Source organism: Fistularia commersonii, chromosome 1 (assembly GCF_037954325.1).
Source record: "Fistularia commersonii isolate RoL2024-O1a breed Wild chromosome 1, RoL_Fcom_v1.0, whole genome shotgun sequence".
In the NCBI taxonomy this organism is placed as follows: Eukaryota; Metazoa; Chordata; class Actinopteri; order Syngnathiformes; family Fistulariidae; genus Fistularia; species Fistularia commersonii.
The window spans coordinates 15,639,190-15,654,705 of NC_141284.1; the positions used below are offsets into that span (position 1 = coordinate 15,639,190).

Here is a 15,516-nt window from a genome sequence, read left to right on the forward strand (position 1 = left end):
TGAATACTTTTTTTCAAGTTGGGGCAGAAACATAGGGTAACTGATAAGAGCAGAGGTAGGAGCACGCACGTAGGCGATGTAATCTGAAGGAGAGCCCTGTCTGCAAAGTAGTGGTAGGTGAGAGTGTAGCAAGACAGCATAGGGTCGTGGTTTGTAGGATGAATATGGTGACAAGAAAGATAAAGAAGACAAAGACAGAGTAGAGGACAACGTGGTAGAAGCTGAAAATGGAGGAGTGTTGTATGGTTTTCAAGGAGAAGTTGAGAAAGGTTTTGGGTGGTCAGCGACAGCTTCCAGGTGACTGAACGACTAAAGCTTATGCGTTAAGGGAGACCAGGAGGAGAGAACTCGGTGTGTCATCTGGAAGCATAGATAAGGAGGAAACCTATTGGTGGAATGAGAAAGTGCAGGAGTATATACAGAGAAAGTGGTTAGCAAAGAAGTGGGGAACTGAGGGGACCGAAGAGGACAGAAAAGAGTACAGGGAGGTTCAGCTAAAAGTTAAGGTAGATGATATATACATGTTGGTGAAACAGAGGTAGAGACGGATGGGATGTGCAGCAGGTTTGGGTAATTAAAAGGAGGGGAGGACTAATTGGCATGAATATGTTTTAATTTTTGTCACTCTCCAATGTTTGGACACAAAGCCAAATGCCCTGCCTACAGTTTTCTTTCACAGGCATGCAAGAGGTCCTCAGGGAATGAGTACAGCCCGTTCAAAGAAACACCACAGGCAGGAGACACTGGATGTTATCCTGCAAGGATGTCAACAACCCGCATTTGCAGAAGAGGCATCTCATGATAAAAGACTGGGCACCCGCACGATAATGACAGAAGCTGATGACAAATCACCCAGTCAGTCAACCCAGCAGTCTGTAAGTCTACACTGAACAGCGGATAGCGAAAAGTGGGAGGTCCGTACAACAGATGCCATCTCTCTTTTAGCATAGCAATGCAATTGCCGCACATACACCAGCAAATTTTGCTGATTCTTGCTTCTTGGTCACTTTGTTTGTCTTTATTTTCAAGCTAATTTTGACTTTTGTCTTCAGCATTATGCTCCTCGGTCACATCTCTCTCAGGTTCAAATGGGAGGGATTTCACAGATGACATTATTTTTCACCATACGGTAAAATGAAGAAGAGCCTAGGTAAACCTCATGATGTCACTACCCAGACAGCATTCCAATGTAAACAACAATGGTGGCCTATAAGTGAAAAGTAGTTGTCATTGTTTATGTTGCTGTATGTAGCTGTTACAAATATTGACCAAATTAGGAAAAGAAGATCTTGGAAACAGGGGGATCCCTTCTAGGACAGAGAGGGGAAACATATTGACAGATCCCAGACTGGTGATGAAAGAGCTGATGAATGAGGTAAAAGAAAGAGAGCGAAGGGTAGAAGAGGTGACTATTGTGGATCATGAAGTAGCAGAGATCAGTAAAGAAGAGATGGGAGGGCATTGAAGAGGATGAAGATTGAAAAGCCAATTGGCTTGTTGATGCACCTGTGGAGTATGAAAAATGTCTTGGAGAGGTGCCAGTAGAGTCCTTGGTTAGATTATTAAACAGGATGTGTGATGGTGCCCATTTTTAGGATAATCAGGGAGATGTGCAGAGCTTGCAGAGAAATGATAGAGCAGGGGTGGTCAATTATTTTGTCTGGTGGTCCACATTTCTCACTTAATTTTTATGTGCGGGCCAACTAGGTATGATGTAAATTGAACAAAATGAAAATTGTAACGCACATATTTAAATTTTTTGGCATTTTATTTCAACTTTAAAATCATTAATGATCATATAAATTAACCAACATTATTCTGTATGTAATCATCCATACAAAATGAAACAAAAGGACCAAAGAATTAAAATCATTTCAAAATTCAATATAGATTGAAAACAATTATTGAAATATTCAAAGAAATTGTTTGGTGGGGCGGATAAAAAAAACACAACAGGGCAGATGTGGCCCGTGGGTCATAAAATGCCCAGGTCTGCGGTAGAAGAATAAAGTTGATGAGCGAAACAATGAAATTATGGGAAAGAAGAGAGTAGCCAGAAGAAGTACATAGAATCACAAATGGCCAATGATCAAGGCTTGCTGATTAGTTTCCACTTTATATTGTTAATAAACAAGTTGTTCATAGAACAGGGATATCTTTTTAATATATTTTGGAACTGCCATTTTAAATTTTTCTTCAGGCAGCTGAAACCATGATGCACATTATCACTTTTGGCAGCTATTGTTTCAAGGTTTGGTTTAAAAAAAAATCCAGTATAAGATTTTGTGAATATCATATATTTGTCTTCTGTGAGCTCTGATGAGCTGGTGGAAGAGAATTACCGTTGGTAAATAATTAGTAATGTTTTATGTTAAATTTCACTTCTCCTGAAATTGTGCTTGCCTGTTAGATGTCCAAATCAAACTAGAGAGGTTTTGTTTTTAGCGGTTTCAAGGTAATACTCACTTAGTCCTGACGGGAGCAGTCGCATCGAAGATGCGACTTATTTTTCAAAAGACAAGAAGAAGAAACGAATTCTCGGGCGGGCTCAGCTGGGTCTCGTTTCACTAAAGATCCACGGTCCGTTTGTCCCTTTCGAGCAATAAAGGTAAATCCCTTTTCCGATTTGGTTTCGTACGTTTACGGGCACCTACTCGTTTTGAAGTCGGTCGTGTGTCTGCCCGCTAGCTTGTAGCTGCTAGCATGTGCCTCCTCCCGAAAAAAATTGCGTCAAGACAAATACATTTACTTTATCAGCGCCCCGAATTCAGGACAACGTTGTTACCAGGTAGTTAATCATACAATTGCTGTTTTTGTACACTGTTTCGTTAATATGAAACGATAGTGTACGTTGTGGCGAACAAACGCATTCAACCGTCGTGTACCTCCCATGCTACCCTAGCTTCACCAGCCAACACTTCATCGAAACATGTCAGTAACAGTTGACAGGAGACGGTTATTTGTAGTGATATGCGAGTCGTGAACGAGTGGTTCAAATTTTGTGAGTCTTTATTCCTCGTTTCAAATGACTCACTTAGTGACTCGCTTCCACCCCATTAGAACACTTGACCCTTAAGGTAGGTTAATGTAAGATGACTATTAATTCCAAGGGATATTGTTGTACTAGACAGTCCCAAAATTGAAGGTGAACTGATATTGCCCCTGATAGTGAATTTAATTTAATGTTTTCCTGAAGGCTAATTCATCTCTGTAATTGTAACTTTGCACAATTATGCATTTACATAACTTTTCATTCTTGTTTTATTCAAATGTTGTACTGTCATTTTGTAGTCTATTGTATTTGTGCACTGTTTCATTAATATTTCCATTTATTTTGAAGACAAAAAATGGCATTTAGTGATTGAATCAGTGATTCAAATGACTCAAAAACCCGATTCTCTTTGAGTGATCCATAAAATCACTACTTATGTGACCTCCTGTAGCACTGTCACCAATCAGGAAGAGTCTCCACAATAAACCCGCAGGACCTCTTTGGAAAACCGGATATGGAGACTTGATTATTTTTTACTGGTTATGACAACTTTTTGTCACTAAAGGTTTGTGTCTCGCTGTCTCTGTGTCCTGCGTATTTGGTGTCCGTCATCTAGATGCAGCAGTGGGATGCCACGTTTCCCTTCACCGTTACACCTGCAGCCAGCCTGCTGTCTGGCTGTGTTTCCTGCAGGCTTGTGTCTCAGGTCAGTTATGGGGTTTAAAGAAACTTGAATCCTTGGCTCTGATTGGTTGCCCAAGTTGCTGTCCTGGATGACAATGATCCACAATCCCTACTGTTTTTTGTCCTTTAGGAAGAGCTAGACTCCGTCTTCTCAGGTCATAGCCCTGCCTTCTCCTCTCTCCTGCACAAGACTGAGCAGCGAATCAAATTGCAGAAAGAGTTGGATGAGGTTTGATGTTCTTTCAAGGCCCTAAAATAGTTGCACTTCTGAATTTGTGTCATGAGCTTTTAGACAGAAATCATTGTTCTTTTTTAAAAAGAAAAAAAAAGGATTGATGAATCTGTCTCCCCCTGCAGGTGCAGCTGCAGGTGGAACTGCTGACAATAGAGCAGAAAAGTTCTGATGTCACTCACAGCGTCTTTCTCTGTGAGTTCATCATTGAATTGTTACTGTCGTTACAACCAATAGAAAATAAGGGGTTTGAGGTGATTTTTTTAAATAAGGCAAAATTAAATAGACAATCAATAAAGCTACAGTTATATCAGTCTTAACATCTATTTAGTGTTAATGAAGAACAATCTAATTTTTTTCTTTCAAAATGCATTACATTTTTTTTTTTCCCAAAACATGTTTTATTAGGGGGGCGGCATAGTGGTGCAGTGGTTAGAGCTTTAGCCTCACAGCAAGAAGGACCCAGCTTCTATTCTGACAGGGGGACCTTTCTGTGTTTATAGGAGTTTATATGTTTTCCCCGTGTCTACGTGGGTTTCCTCCGGGTTCTCCGGTTTCCTCCCACAGTCCGAAAACATGTGGCAGGTTAATTGGAAAAAAAATGAGAAAATTGCCCCGAATGACTGAATGAGTGAACGGTGTCTCCCTTTGTATATGCGATTGACTGGCGACCAGTCCAGGGTGTACCCCTCCTCTTGCCCCGCGAACCTGAGTGCAGGAAGCATTAGAAGATTTTTGAATTATATTGTTTAACTATATTAATACAAGGAATAAATATATTCCTCGGAAAATATTCAATAAGTTTGGAACAAGACATTCAGATAAGAAAAATATGTTGCTCGCTGGGCATAATTGTGTGTGTATGTATGTGTTTCGTCTGTATGTGTGCGCGTGCATGCATGTAGCAGAGAGGCACAGGGCTCTACAGACCTTCAATCTACATCTGCAGGAAGTCCTGAAGGGGGCGTCTGCTCTGAGACAGAGATTGATGAAGCCACTTGGACGCACCAACCTGCCTGTTCAGGCTCACCTGCACAAGTAAGTCACCTTGGGGGCAACCACCAAGCATGGTGGCTGGTCTCTGTGGTAACCTGCCTGAGTATTGATTGCAGATCAGTGGTGGAGTTGGTCTCCATGATGCCTGACTTCATGGAGACGCTGGAGGAGAAGCTGAACATCATCAGGGAACAACCCACCTCTGCTGATCAACTGACCCAGCTGGTGAGTCACACGACTCCCACTGTTACCGCTTTGTGTTTTTATATCGACATCAATTGTGTGAAAAAAGTTCCTGAATTGAGTTTATTAGAAACATTCGTCTCTTTCAGTGTGTCGAAGTGTCAGGGTGCAAGAAGTCGGATAACATTTCGGATAATATCAAAATATTGATATTTTTATTTAGGCATGCAAAACTCACCAAAATCCTGCACTTCAAGAACTTGAACTTGATTTTGGTCATTCAGTGTCAGTTCTGAAGTAAACTGATTTTGTCAAAACAGATCCAAGTAGTTTAATATGATATCAGTTTAAATCCACCAGATTTCTATATTTGACCACAGAAAGTCAACAAGGTGCAGAACCAGGAGGGGAACCTACAGAACCTCTCTCTCTTTCTCTGTCTCTCAGAACGCCTCGCTTGCCCACCTGCTTGCCCAGGTGGCTGAGGTGGAGACTTTGTCCAGTCAGCTTCTGGAATGGAAGGAGATGGGGAGCAGCCTGATGAGTGACAGTTCCACCTGAAGACCCGCCTTTTCCTTCCGAATGTTTGATTGTTGGAAATTGTTCAGTTGAGGTGAACCTTTTTCATTATATTGCATCATGTGACAGCACCTTCTGCTGTCCAATGAAGGAACAGCAGGCCATCTCTTCTGCAGCGTTTAAAGGGATTCTCAGAAAATATTTTTTTGAGAAACTCTGATTCCTGTGACGAGTGGGTAGTGTTTTCATTTGAAGGGGCAATAGCAGTTGTATGATTTGTCCTCAGTTCTGAAATGAAATCAAATAAATACTATTCAATTTGGACACATGTAATGTTTTCAGCTGTGGAAAGACACTAGTCATGAAATGTTAATGCCTGAGAGAGGAAGTTGTTAGCTTTCTTTTGGACAAAGATACAAATAAATATTTTCTTACTCCGACTTTTGTTTAATATCATTCTCTTATTTAAATTCCTGGTTGGATGAGTTTCTTGTGCCTTTCCACCCCTTTATATTGTTAAACACAATACAGTATGTTGTAAGCTGTGACTCCATTTACTCTTGCCTTCCCAGACTTTGGTCTTACTTTGAATTCCTGGTTGTAGTTGTATAGTAGTTTTTTTAATTTATATTGAAAAGTTATATTAAAATAATATTTTTTTTAAATTTTGTTTAACAGTGCACTTTGTGTTCAAAGGTCAATGTGATGTGAAATTGATAATATGCATTATACACTGAATTCCATCATTTGGTTAACAATCAATTATTGATTTCAAGCTTTTCGGTTGACGCAATCTAGTCATTTCACGTTTTATTGAAAATGAATTCAATGACAGTTCGAGGAGTTCATCGTCGAGTGATCGATAATCAATGCAGTCCTCCAAGAAACAATCAGTCTCAACTACTGAGTGACGTCATGTTGGCTCCAGATGCTGTCGGTGCAACTGGGCTGAGAAAACCGCACTGAGCCGGTTTCAAAACGCTTTCAGATAAGCTCGGAAATGTGTGTGTTATCACAGTCAAGGGAAAACACGTTTCTTCCCATTGAAGTGGAAGAGCACCCTGATTCTTAGTTATCTATTTTTAAAACAGATTTTAAAATGTACCTGATACAAATGCCATAAGAAAGCTGAAGGAAACTTCCAGGAAAGTTGAAAATATGTTACAAATGTGTGAATATTGATATTGAGACAATTTTTCTTTTACATATATGTCGAAAAATGATCTTTACACTTTTAGTAATTTGTCAAATGAACTGCCGATTAAATAATGGCGGGTGAAAATGTCTGCCATGCACCTTGTTTTATTTCTAAAATACAGCTGAAAATTGGCGGTCTAAAACGTCAACTTTTCTCCGGAACTCGGAGTCTCCCAACTCCGAGCGTCCTGAAACGCAGCACACTCAAACAGACAGTCAGTCTCCGCCATCACCTTCTTCATCATTTTCATCACCGGTCCTGCTTCGAGCAGCCGCCCTTCGATCGCCTTACACCGCCTGGTATTCGGTAAAAATCGCCGGTATGAGCGCGGACGACGCCGGACTGGAGCTCCGGGATGCGGCGCGGAATGAGGATGCGACGGAGGCAGACGTGAGCGAGGCGGACCTGGACCAGGAGGAGCAGGAGAAGCAGCCGATGACCGGGGGAGCGGACCGGGCCGCGGACGCGGCGTCCACCGGCGAGAGCCGCGGGGAAGAAACCCCGGCGGAGAAGAACGGAGCCGTGAAGCTGAAGATGCCGGAGGAGACGGAGGACGTGAAATTCACCGGCCTGAGCAAGGAGGAGCTGCTTCGGGTGGCCGGGACGCCCGGGTCAGGATCACCGCCATTATTTATCCACCCGTCCGCGTTTTAATATATTCACCCGCTCGTCTTTTATGTAAATATCAAATCCGCCCATTCAGGTTTTCTAATATATTCATCTTTAGAACAAACATCCACAACCCATCCTGCTTTTTTTTCCCTCTCCAATATATTCACCGGTTCATCTCTTTAAAAAAAAAGATCCATCCGCTCATTCGGGTTTTACGCATTCATTTAGTGATTTTCTTGTGTATTTGTTTCTCATTTGATTAGTAATTGTATTGATTGATTGAAACACTTAAATAATGAAACCGAGGCAAGTAAAAGTCTTAATAAATTCAAAATTGAAAAATACATGAAACACAGTCATTAAATGGCTGGTTTTTTTTATTTAATTTTTTTCTCTTGATGGTATCTGTTTGTGTACTTTTATTTGCTATTAGATGACTTTACCTGAGTAGAAATACACAAGTAAAAGAAATGCAAGAAGAAATATTTCAAACATTTAATGACTACTTATAATTCTTGTGCATTAATAATAAGCAGTGCTAGAAAACAGCAGCGTGGTTAACCTCCTTCGGCTGCAGTACGTCTCTGTTCAGCGCCACACCATAGCATTTGCAGGAAGTGATCCTTCTGCTCTGACCTTTGAACTGTCGCTGTGTTCAGGTGGGTGCGGACCCGCTGGACACTGCTGGTGGTCTTCTGGCTGGGCTGGCTGGGGATGCTGGCCGGCGCTGTGCTTATCATCCTGCAGGCTCCGCCCTGCAAAGACCTCCCCGCCATCAGCTGGTGGAATCAGGGCCCGCTCTACCGCCTTGCTGATGTCGCCGCCTTCAGTGACACTGGAAACCTTAAGGGTGAGTTGACTGTGATACTACACCTCACTTACAATAGAAGCAGTGTTGGTCATGGTGCTAGAAGGGAAAACAGCATTAATACAGATAGCATAGTTAGGAGGATGAAAATGTTGAAAATAACGTATTGTAAAAACAAGGATACTAGTAACTTTAAACCCAGCAGCAGCAGTAGAACTATTATTTGCACATTGGTAAAACCATATCCTGTAGGAGCAGTGGTGCTGATGGCGATAGCAGAAGTATTTTGTAATATTGCGAGTAGATGTAACATTTCAGTGGTGTGTTTCTTACACTGTGATGTCACAAGGCACCCTGCTCTGATTGGATGCCAGTTCTAATGTGTGTGGTCCTCTGTAGGAGTGCAGCAGAAGCTGGACTATCTGTCCCAGCTGAGTGTGAAAGGTCTGGTCCTGGGGCCTGTCCACTTGGCGCCACCTGACGACCCCCTGGGCCTGAGTTTTGAGGAGGTCTCCCCTGACGTGGGAACACTGGAGCAGTTCAGGGAGCTCCTGAAGGGGGCGCACAAGAAGGGTGCTCCAACCTCCCTGCTCTACACATGAAATGATGATGTTGATCTGTCTCTTCCTGCAGGAGAGACCAACATTTACCACAAACAAATGCGTGTCTATTACAAACAAACATATCCCTACTATAAACAATCATATCCCCACTACCAACAGAATCATATCAACTACCAACAAACACATCTCTAGTACTAAAAAACACATTTCTAGTACAAACAAACGCAACAAAGGGCCATCTTAACTGAATGAACCTGCAGATGCTGGCCTGAGATCTAAGAAGGCCTGAGATGACAACTAGGAAATAAACCTACTTCAAAATAAATCCCCTAGAATAATCACAGAGGATGTACTTCTAGCTAACAGGTAGTGGGGTTTAGGTGAAATATTTGAGTAAAAATAAAATAGTAGTAGTTGTGCCTATAGTGAAAAGTAGTAGTCAAAGCTGGAGTAGTTGTAGTAGCAGCAGTGCTAATTAATAAAGCTGTTGTAATTATTGGAAGAGTACCTGGTAAAGTTGTAGTAAAAGCCTGTAATGTTACAGGCAGAAATCCTTTGGTGGCCTCCTCGGCACAGGCGGAGGTCAAAGGTCGCCTCCCAGTAGAGATGTGGCTCTATGACAGTATTTGTCTCCTGCAGGCCTTCGTCTGGTTTTGGATCTCAGTCCAAACTACCATGGTTCGTCCGGAACCTGGTTCTCTAACAGCAGCCTGACCAGTGTGGCCGAGAGGCTTAAGGTGGGTTCAATCTCTGACCATAATCTGCGATCTCTGACCTCTGACCCCTGACCCGGACATTTGTTCCCCGACTCCTTTTCTCTTGTCATTTTCTTCTTTTCCTTTAGGCTTTTCCCTTCAAGGGTCGCCACAGCGAATGAACCTTCTCCATTTAACCCTATTCTCCGTATCCTCCTCTCTCACACCAAATAACTTCATATCCTCTCTCACTACATCCATAAAACTTCTCTTTGGTCTTCCTCGAGACCTCCTGCTTGGCACCTTCAATTTCAGCATCCGTCTACCAATATATTCACTATCCCTCCTCTGCACATGACCAAACCACCTCAGTCTGACTTATCTGACTTTTTCTCCAAATCATCTTAACATGTGCTGTCCCTCTGATGGACTAATCTCTGAGCCTAACCATCCAGGTCACTCCTAAACAGAACCTCGACATCTTCATCTCTGCGACCTCCAGCTCTGCCTCCTGTCTTTACGTTATTATCTCTGTTTCTAGACCATACAGCATCGCTGGTCTCACTACTGTCTGGCACACCTTTCCTTTCATCCAGGCTAATAGTCTTCTATTGCATAGTACCTATGACACTTTTTCTCCACCCATCCCAGGCCGCTTGAACCCATTCCTTTACCTCTTTTCCACACTGTCTGCTGCTCTGTACTGTTGACCCTAAGTACTTGAAACTTCTTGATCTCCACTCATTGTAGCCTCACTGCTCTACCTGGGTTCCTCTCATTCACACAGATATATTGTCTTGCTACGACTAACCTTCATTCCTCTCCATTCCAGAGCATACCTCCACCTCTCAAGATTTTACTCACCCTGTTCCCTGCTCTCACTACAGATCACAATGTTGTCTGCAAACATTATGGTCCATGGAGATACCTGTTTAACCTCATCTGTCAGGCTGTCCATCACCACTGCAAACAAGACGGGCACAGAGCTGATCCCTGATGGAGTCCCGCCTCCACCTTGAACTTTTCTGTTACCCCTACAGCGCACTTCACCACTGTCTCACAGCTAGCATACATGTCCTGCACCAGTCTAACATATTTCTCTGCCACTCCAGATTTCCCCATACAACACCAGAGTTCCTCTCTTGGCACCCTGTCATTTGCTTTTTCTATATCCAGAAAAGTGCAATGCAGCTTCCACTGACCTTCTCTATATATAATACTAATACTGCATCTGTAGTACTCTTTCTTACTGTAGCAGCATGGCATGAAGCCTTACTGCTGTTCACAAATGCTGACTTCTGCTCTCAGTCTAGTTTTCACTACTCTTTCCCATAACATCGTATGGCTCATCATAAGGCTCATCAACTTTATCCCTCAATCGTTACAGCAATTTGCACATCCCCTTTATTCTTAAAAATGGGCACCATCACATTTTCCATTCCTCAGACATCTTCTCACTCTCGAAGTTTCCGTCGGATAATCTAGCCAGAAAACTACCACTGCCTCTCCTAGACACCTCCACAACTCCACAGGTATATCATCAGGACCAACTGCCTTTCCACTTTTCATCCTCTTCAACACCATCCTCACTTCACTTTCACTCATCTCTGCTACTTTGTGGTCTACAATAGTCACCTCTTCTACCCTTCACTCTCTTCCATTTTCCACATTCATCAGCTCTTCAAAGTACTTTTTCCATCTTCTCTTCATCTTCCCATCACTCTCTAGCATCTGTCAAGACATTTCCCTCTCCATCCTTAATCACCCGGACCTGCTGTACATCCTTTCCATCTCTATCTGTCTGTTTTGCCAACCTGTATAAATCCTTCTCTCTCTCTGTACTGTCCAACGGAACATACAGGTCATCGTACGCCCTTTGTTTTGCCTTTGCTACCTCTATTTGTACCGTACGCTGTATCTCATGTATTACTGTCTGTTTTCTTCAGTCCTCTCAGTGCCCTACTTCTTCTTTACTAACCTCTTTCTCTATATACTCCTGCACTTCCTCATTCCACCACCAAGTCTCCTTATCTACTTTCCTTCCAGATGACACACCAAGTACTCTTCTACCCGTCTCCCTGATAACACTAGCTGTTGTTTTCCAGTTATCTGGAAGCTCCCTGACCACCCAGAGCCTTTTTCAACTCCTCCCTGAAAACCATACAACGCTCCTACCTTTTCAGCTTCTACCACTTTGTCCTCTCCTCTGGATTTGTCCTCTTGATCTTCTTTGTCACCAGAGTCATCCTACAAACCACCGTCCTTTACTGTCTGGCTACACTACCACTACGTGCCACTACTTTGCAGTCACTGATCTCTTTCAGGTTACCTCGTCTATACAAGATGTAGTCTACCTGCGTGCTCCTATCTCGGCTCTTATAAGTTACCCTATGTTCCTGTCCTTTCTGGAAAAAAGTGTTCACTACAGCCATTTCCGTCCTTCCTAATGCAACCCTCTACATTTATCTGGGCTCTGTAGCAGCTCAGGGAGACCCAGGCCAGTAACCCCCTAGAGGCTGGCTTAGGGAGACACTGGACCGTGCCTTCCTGAGGCTGCATTTCCTTTTCAGTAGTTATAATGTTGACTTTTTTGAACATTCTTGGGTGATCTTTTTCAGTCGGCACTGGTCTTCTGGCTGAAGGAGGGCGTGGACGGCGTGCAGCTGGCGGGGGTAGAGCAAGTTTCCAACGAGGTTCCGTCACTGTGGGCTGACATCCGGGCCATCGTACAGAACCAGACAGACGAAGGTCTTGGGAAGAGGTGAGCCCCCTTGAGGTATGCTCAAGCCGCACCCCCTAGCCCTTTGTCTCAGGAGTAATGCTGATGTTATGCACTCTAGGCTCCTGCTGGGAGTCACTGAGCGCAGCTCGCCCGGCGCCGTCTCGGCCTTGTTGGCATCCTCTGGTGTCGACCTGCTCGTCTCCAGGGTCCTGCTGCCTGCTGGCAGCGCCGATGCCGTAGAACGCACTCAGGCCATCCAGCTGCTGTATTTGGCCCACGATCAGACACAACTGGTCTGGAGCATCGGGGGTGAAGCCTGGGGTCATATGGCCTCACTGGGCGGGGCGACCCTGCTCAATCTACACCTGCTGCTGCTGATGACACTGCCTGGGACGCCGGTCTTTAACTATGGAGACGAGATCGGCCTGATGGACCAGGTGACCATTGACCCCTCGGTGATACAAATTACTTTAAACCATCGTTCGTTTTTTTTTAAAGACACAGAGAGAAGCATTGAAAAAAGAATTATGATAAAATCTATCTATATCTTCAATTGTTTTTTTTTTTTTTTAAATGAATACATTTTAAGTATAATAAATCCAGCTGCTGGGTTTGATGTGAAAACAACATCAGCCTGAAAGCAAAAAAATAAAATAATGGATACTAGAAAACATCGATCATTTCATCAGTATTCTGACATTTTTGGACAAAAAAACAAAAATCAAAAGCTTTTTGGAGGTAATCAGTGACGTCAGTGAGCAGTTCATCTGATGACCAGCAGAGGGAGGCAGACTCAGCCTGAACAAGACAATGAGCCGTCAATTTATGATTCTTTTATCTTTATTAATGCTTTAAAGCCATAGTCATCAGTACGAAAAAGTCCCCCATTACTTATTTATTGGTTTATTTGATCTGCTTTAAAATATCTGTAAGAATGATCACTAATTGGAGGAAACTGATCAAAAAACTGAGAAAAAATGTCAACAAATGATAATTTTTGACTTTTGATAATTATTTGAATGGTTGTTGAAGGACACCATGTTTCCACTGATGATTTGGGATTCGGACCAGAAGCTGAATGAAACTTCTGAGGTAAATATACTCACATATACTGAACTACCAGAAGTGCATCCCACTACACTGCAGTAATGGTAATGTATTGATTTGCAATTTATGGCATCCCTCCAGAAGGAGCGTCAGCAGCGTCTGTCCTGCCGCCATCTGTTCAAGCGCCTCAGCGAACTGCGAGGAAAAGAACGCTCGCTGCTCTTCGGCGACTTCCTGCCACTCTTCAACTCCTCTTCGGCACTGGCCTTTCTGCGCGTCTGGGACCAGAGTCCGCGTTTTGTCGCCGCCTTCAACTGGGGTGACGAGGAGGCGAAGCTGCCACTTGTTCACCCAGCCTTACCCAAGCGCGCTAAACTCATCCTCACCACCAACAACAGTGTCCAGGTGGAGGATGACAACGTGGACCTGGGCCACCTGAGACTGGGCCCCAGGGAGGCTGCGCTCCTCAGATTTACCTACACACCCTAGAGAGAGTTGCCCCCCTGGTGTGTTAGATGTCAACAATCCTACCTGTGATGTAATTTGTCATTTGAATATTGTAATTGTCATGTGACAGGAAGAAGATCCTCCTTGTGAAAAATAAATAACAGTTGAACCCATCTCCAGGTGTCATGCTCTCATGTTCTCCTTCAGCTATGTGCTAAATCACGGAGCCTGAGACAAAGATCGATACGTTCAGTCCTGAACTTTGACCTCTGATCCAGTGAGAGGAGGTTGACGAAGGGCAGAAAATGAGGCATCAAATTGACGAGAGGAAAGCCACGTTCGCGTTTAGTGTTTTATATTGTTTAAGTTTTTATTACTATTATTGAAATATGATTTGAACTCTTTAAGGACTCTTAACTGTCTAAAATTTAAAGGATAATATACAAATCACTAAATTTTTCATGAAATTCGAAGTGAATGTAATTATTCAGGTGGTAGTGACGTCGTGACCATATCAAATTCGTGGGTTGTGGCAGGTCGGTGCTCCCCCGGTGGGGAACGGGGGGCACCCAACGCGTAAAGTCGCTTTTTTCAAAGTGACGGTCAAGAGCGGCAGCGGCTCCTGTACCTCTGCAACGGAACGTCAATCCTCGTGTTTCGAGCGTCCGCCACCGGAAATTGACATATCAATCGCCAAAATAAGAGCACACGGAGGTGAAGTGAATTTTTCCAACCATTTTTGATTTTTAATAGAATTTCTTCATAGTTTTCATTCGTTTTCCATGTTGTTTATGTCAATTCATGGCTGTTACTTACAGGTGATGCTCTGGATTACGCCCTGCCTCTCACCGACCGGACAGCCTCCGAGGTACCCTTAAAAAAAAATTGAGAAAAGAGTGATTATTGTGATAATTACACTAGGGATGGGCAAACTACGGCCCGCGGGCCAAATCCGGCCTTTGTTTTTTTTTTTATGCGGCCCGCCAAAGAATTCATATTTGATTTGAATGATTGGATCATGGAATGTGGGAGCGGAAACGGAAGATTATTTCATTTTTAGAGCTACTTGAGAATTTTCCTGAGGTGAATGACACAGATTGCCTTTGTGATTTAGCATACTGTGGACATACTGACACACATGAATGAGCTTGACGTGAGGCGACAAGGGAAAAAAACGGTTTGTGCATGAAATGCAGACCCTGAACCAAAAAACCAAGCTGGTTTTAATTTCAAATCAAATGTCAGACGAGTCTGTATGTACTGTTAACAAATGCGTTTTTTTAACATATGTATCATATCTTGTGGTAAATGCGGTCCCTGAGGCAAAAAGTTTCCCTTTCATGGAATCCTCAACTTATTTGAATAGTATATTTAATAAAAAAAAAAGTCTATTCATTATCTGAAAAAAAAAAAAAAAAATCTACTGAAAATATCTATCAAATTTTAAAAGTCAATGCAGACCCTGAGCCAAAAAGTTTGCTCACCCATGGTGTAATTCCTTACAATTTTTGTGCACCCGGTGACATTTGCAGTTTTCCCTTTTCATGGAATCCTCAACTTATTTTAATAGTGTATTTAATTAAAAAAAAAAAGTCTATTCATTTTCTGAAATAAAAAATAAAAATCTACTAAAAATATCTGTCAAATTTCAAAAGTCAATGCAGACCCTGGGCCTAAAAATTTGTTCACCCCTGGTGTAATTCCTTACAATTTTTAATGCACCCACTGACATTTGCAGTTCTCCATTTTTATGGAATTGTTTTGTATAGTATATTTCTTGAAAAACAAAACACAGTCTATTCATTTTCTGAAATAAAA

General features: G+C 42.7%; 2 protein-coding genes across 4 annotated transcripts; both read left to right on the forward strand.

Annotated features, from left to right (window-relative positions):
• The first annotated feature begins 258 nt into the window (after positions 1-258).
• Positions 259-6,730, forward strand: haus2 (HAUS augmin like complex subunit 2). 2 transcript variants are annotated; one of them, XM_086153080.1, is made up of 8 exons: positions 259-506; positions 680-875; positions 3,609-3,698; positions 3,807-3,905; positions 4,034-4,103; positions 4,814-4,946; positions 5,021-5,129; positions 5,535-6,730. In XM_086153080.1, exons 2-8 carry the CDS (start codon positions 702-704, stop codon positions 5,646-5,648), a joined length of 789 nt encoding a protein of 262 aa, XP_086009206.1. In that variant the 5' UTR covers positions 259-506; positions 680-701; the 3' UTR covers positions 5,649-6,730. The 2 variants fall into 2 exon arrangements, with proteins under 2 accessions (XP_086009206.1, XP_086009272.1); XM_086153146.1 differs by lacking the exons at positions 259-506; positions 680-875 and adding an exon at positions 2,454-2,608 and having other exon boundaries at positions 5,535-6,728.
• Positions 6,731-7,007: 277 nt separating this feature from the next.
• Positions 7,008-13,871, forward strand: LOC147237560 (amino acid transporter heavy chain SLC3A2-like). 2 transcript variants are annotated; one of them, XM_086150953.1, is made up of 8 exons: positions 7,008-7,415; positions 8,076-8,266; positions 8,624-8,797; positions 9,427-9,524; positions 12,101-12,243; positions 12,323-12,641; positions 13,237-13,296; positions 13,393-13,871. In XM_086150953.1, exons 1-8 carry the CDS (start codon positions 7,126-7,128, stop codon positions 13,738-13,740), a joined length of 1,623 nt encoding a protein of 540 aa, XP_086007079.1. In that variant the 5' UTR covers positions 7,008-7,125; the 3' UTR covers positions 13,741-13,871. The 2 variants fall into 2 exon arrangements, with proteins under 2 accessions (XP_086007079.1, XP_086007090.1); XM_086150964.1 differs by having other exon boundaries at positions 13,396-13,871.
• The last annotated feature ends 1,645 nt before the right edge of the window (positions 13,872-15,516 follow it).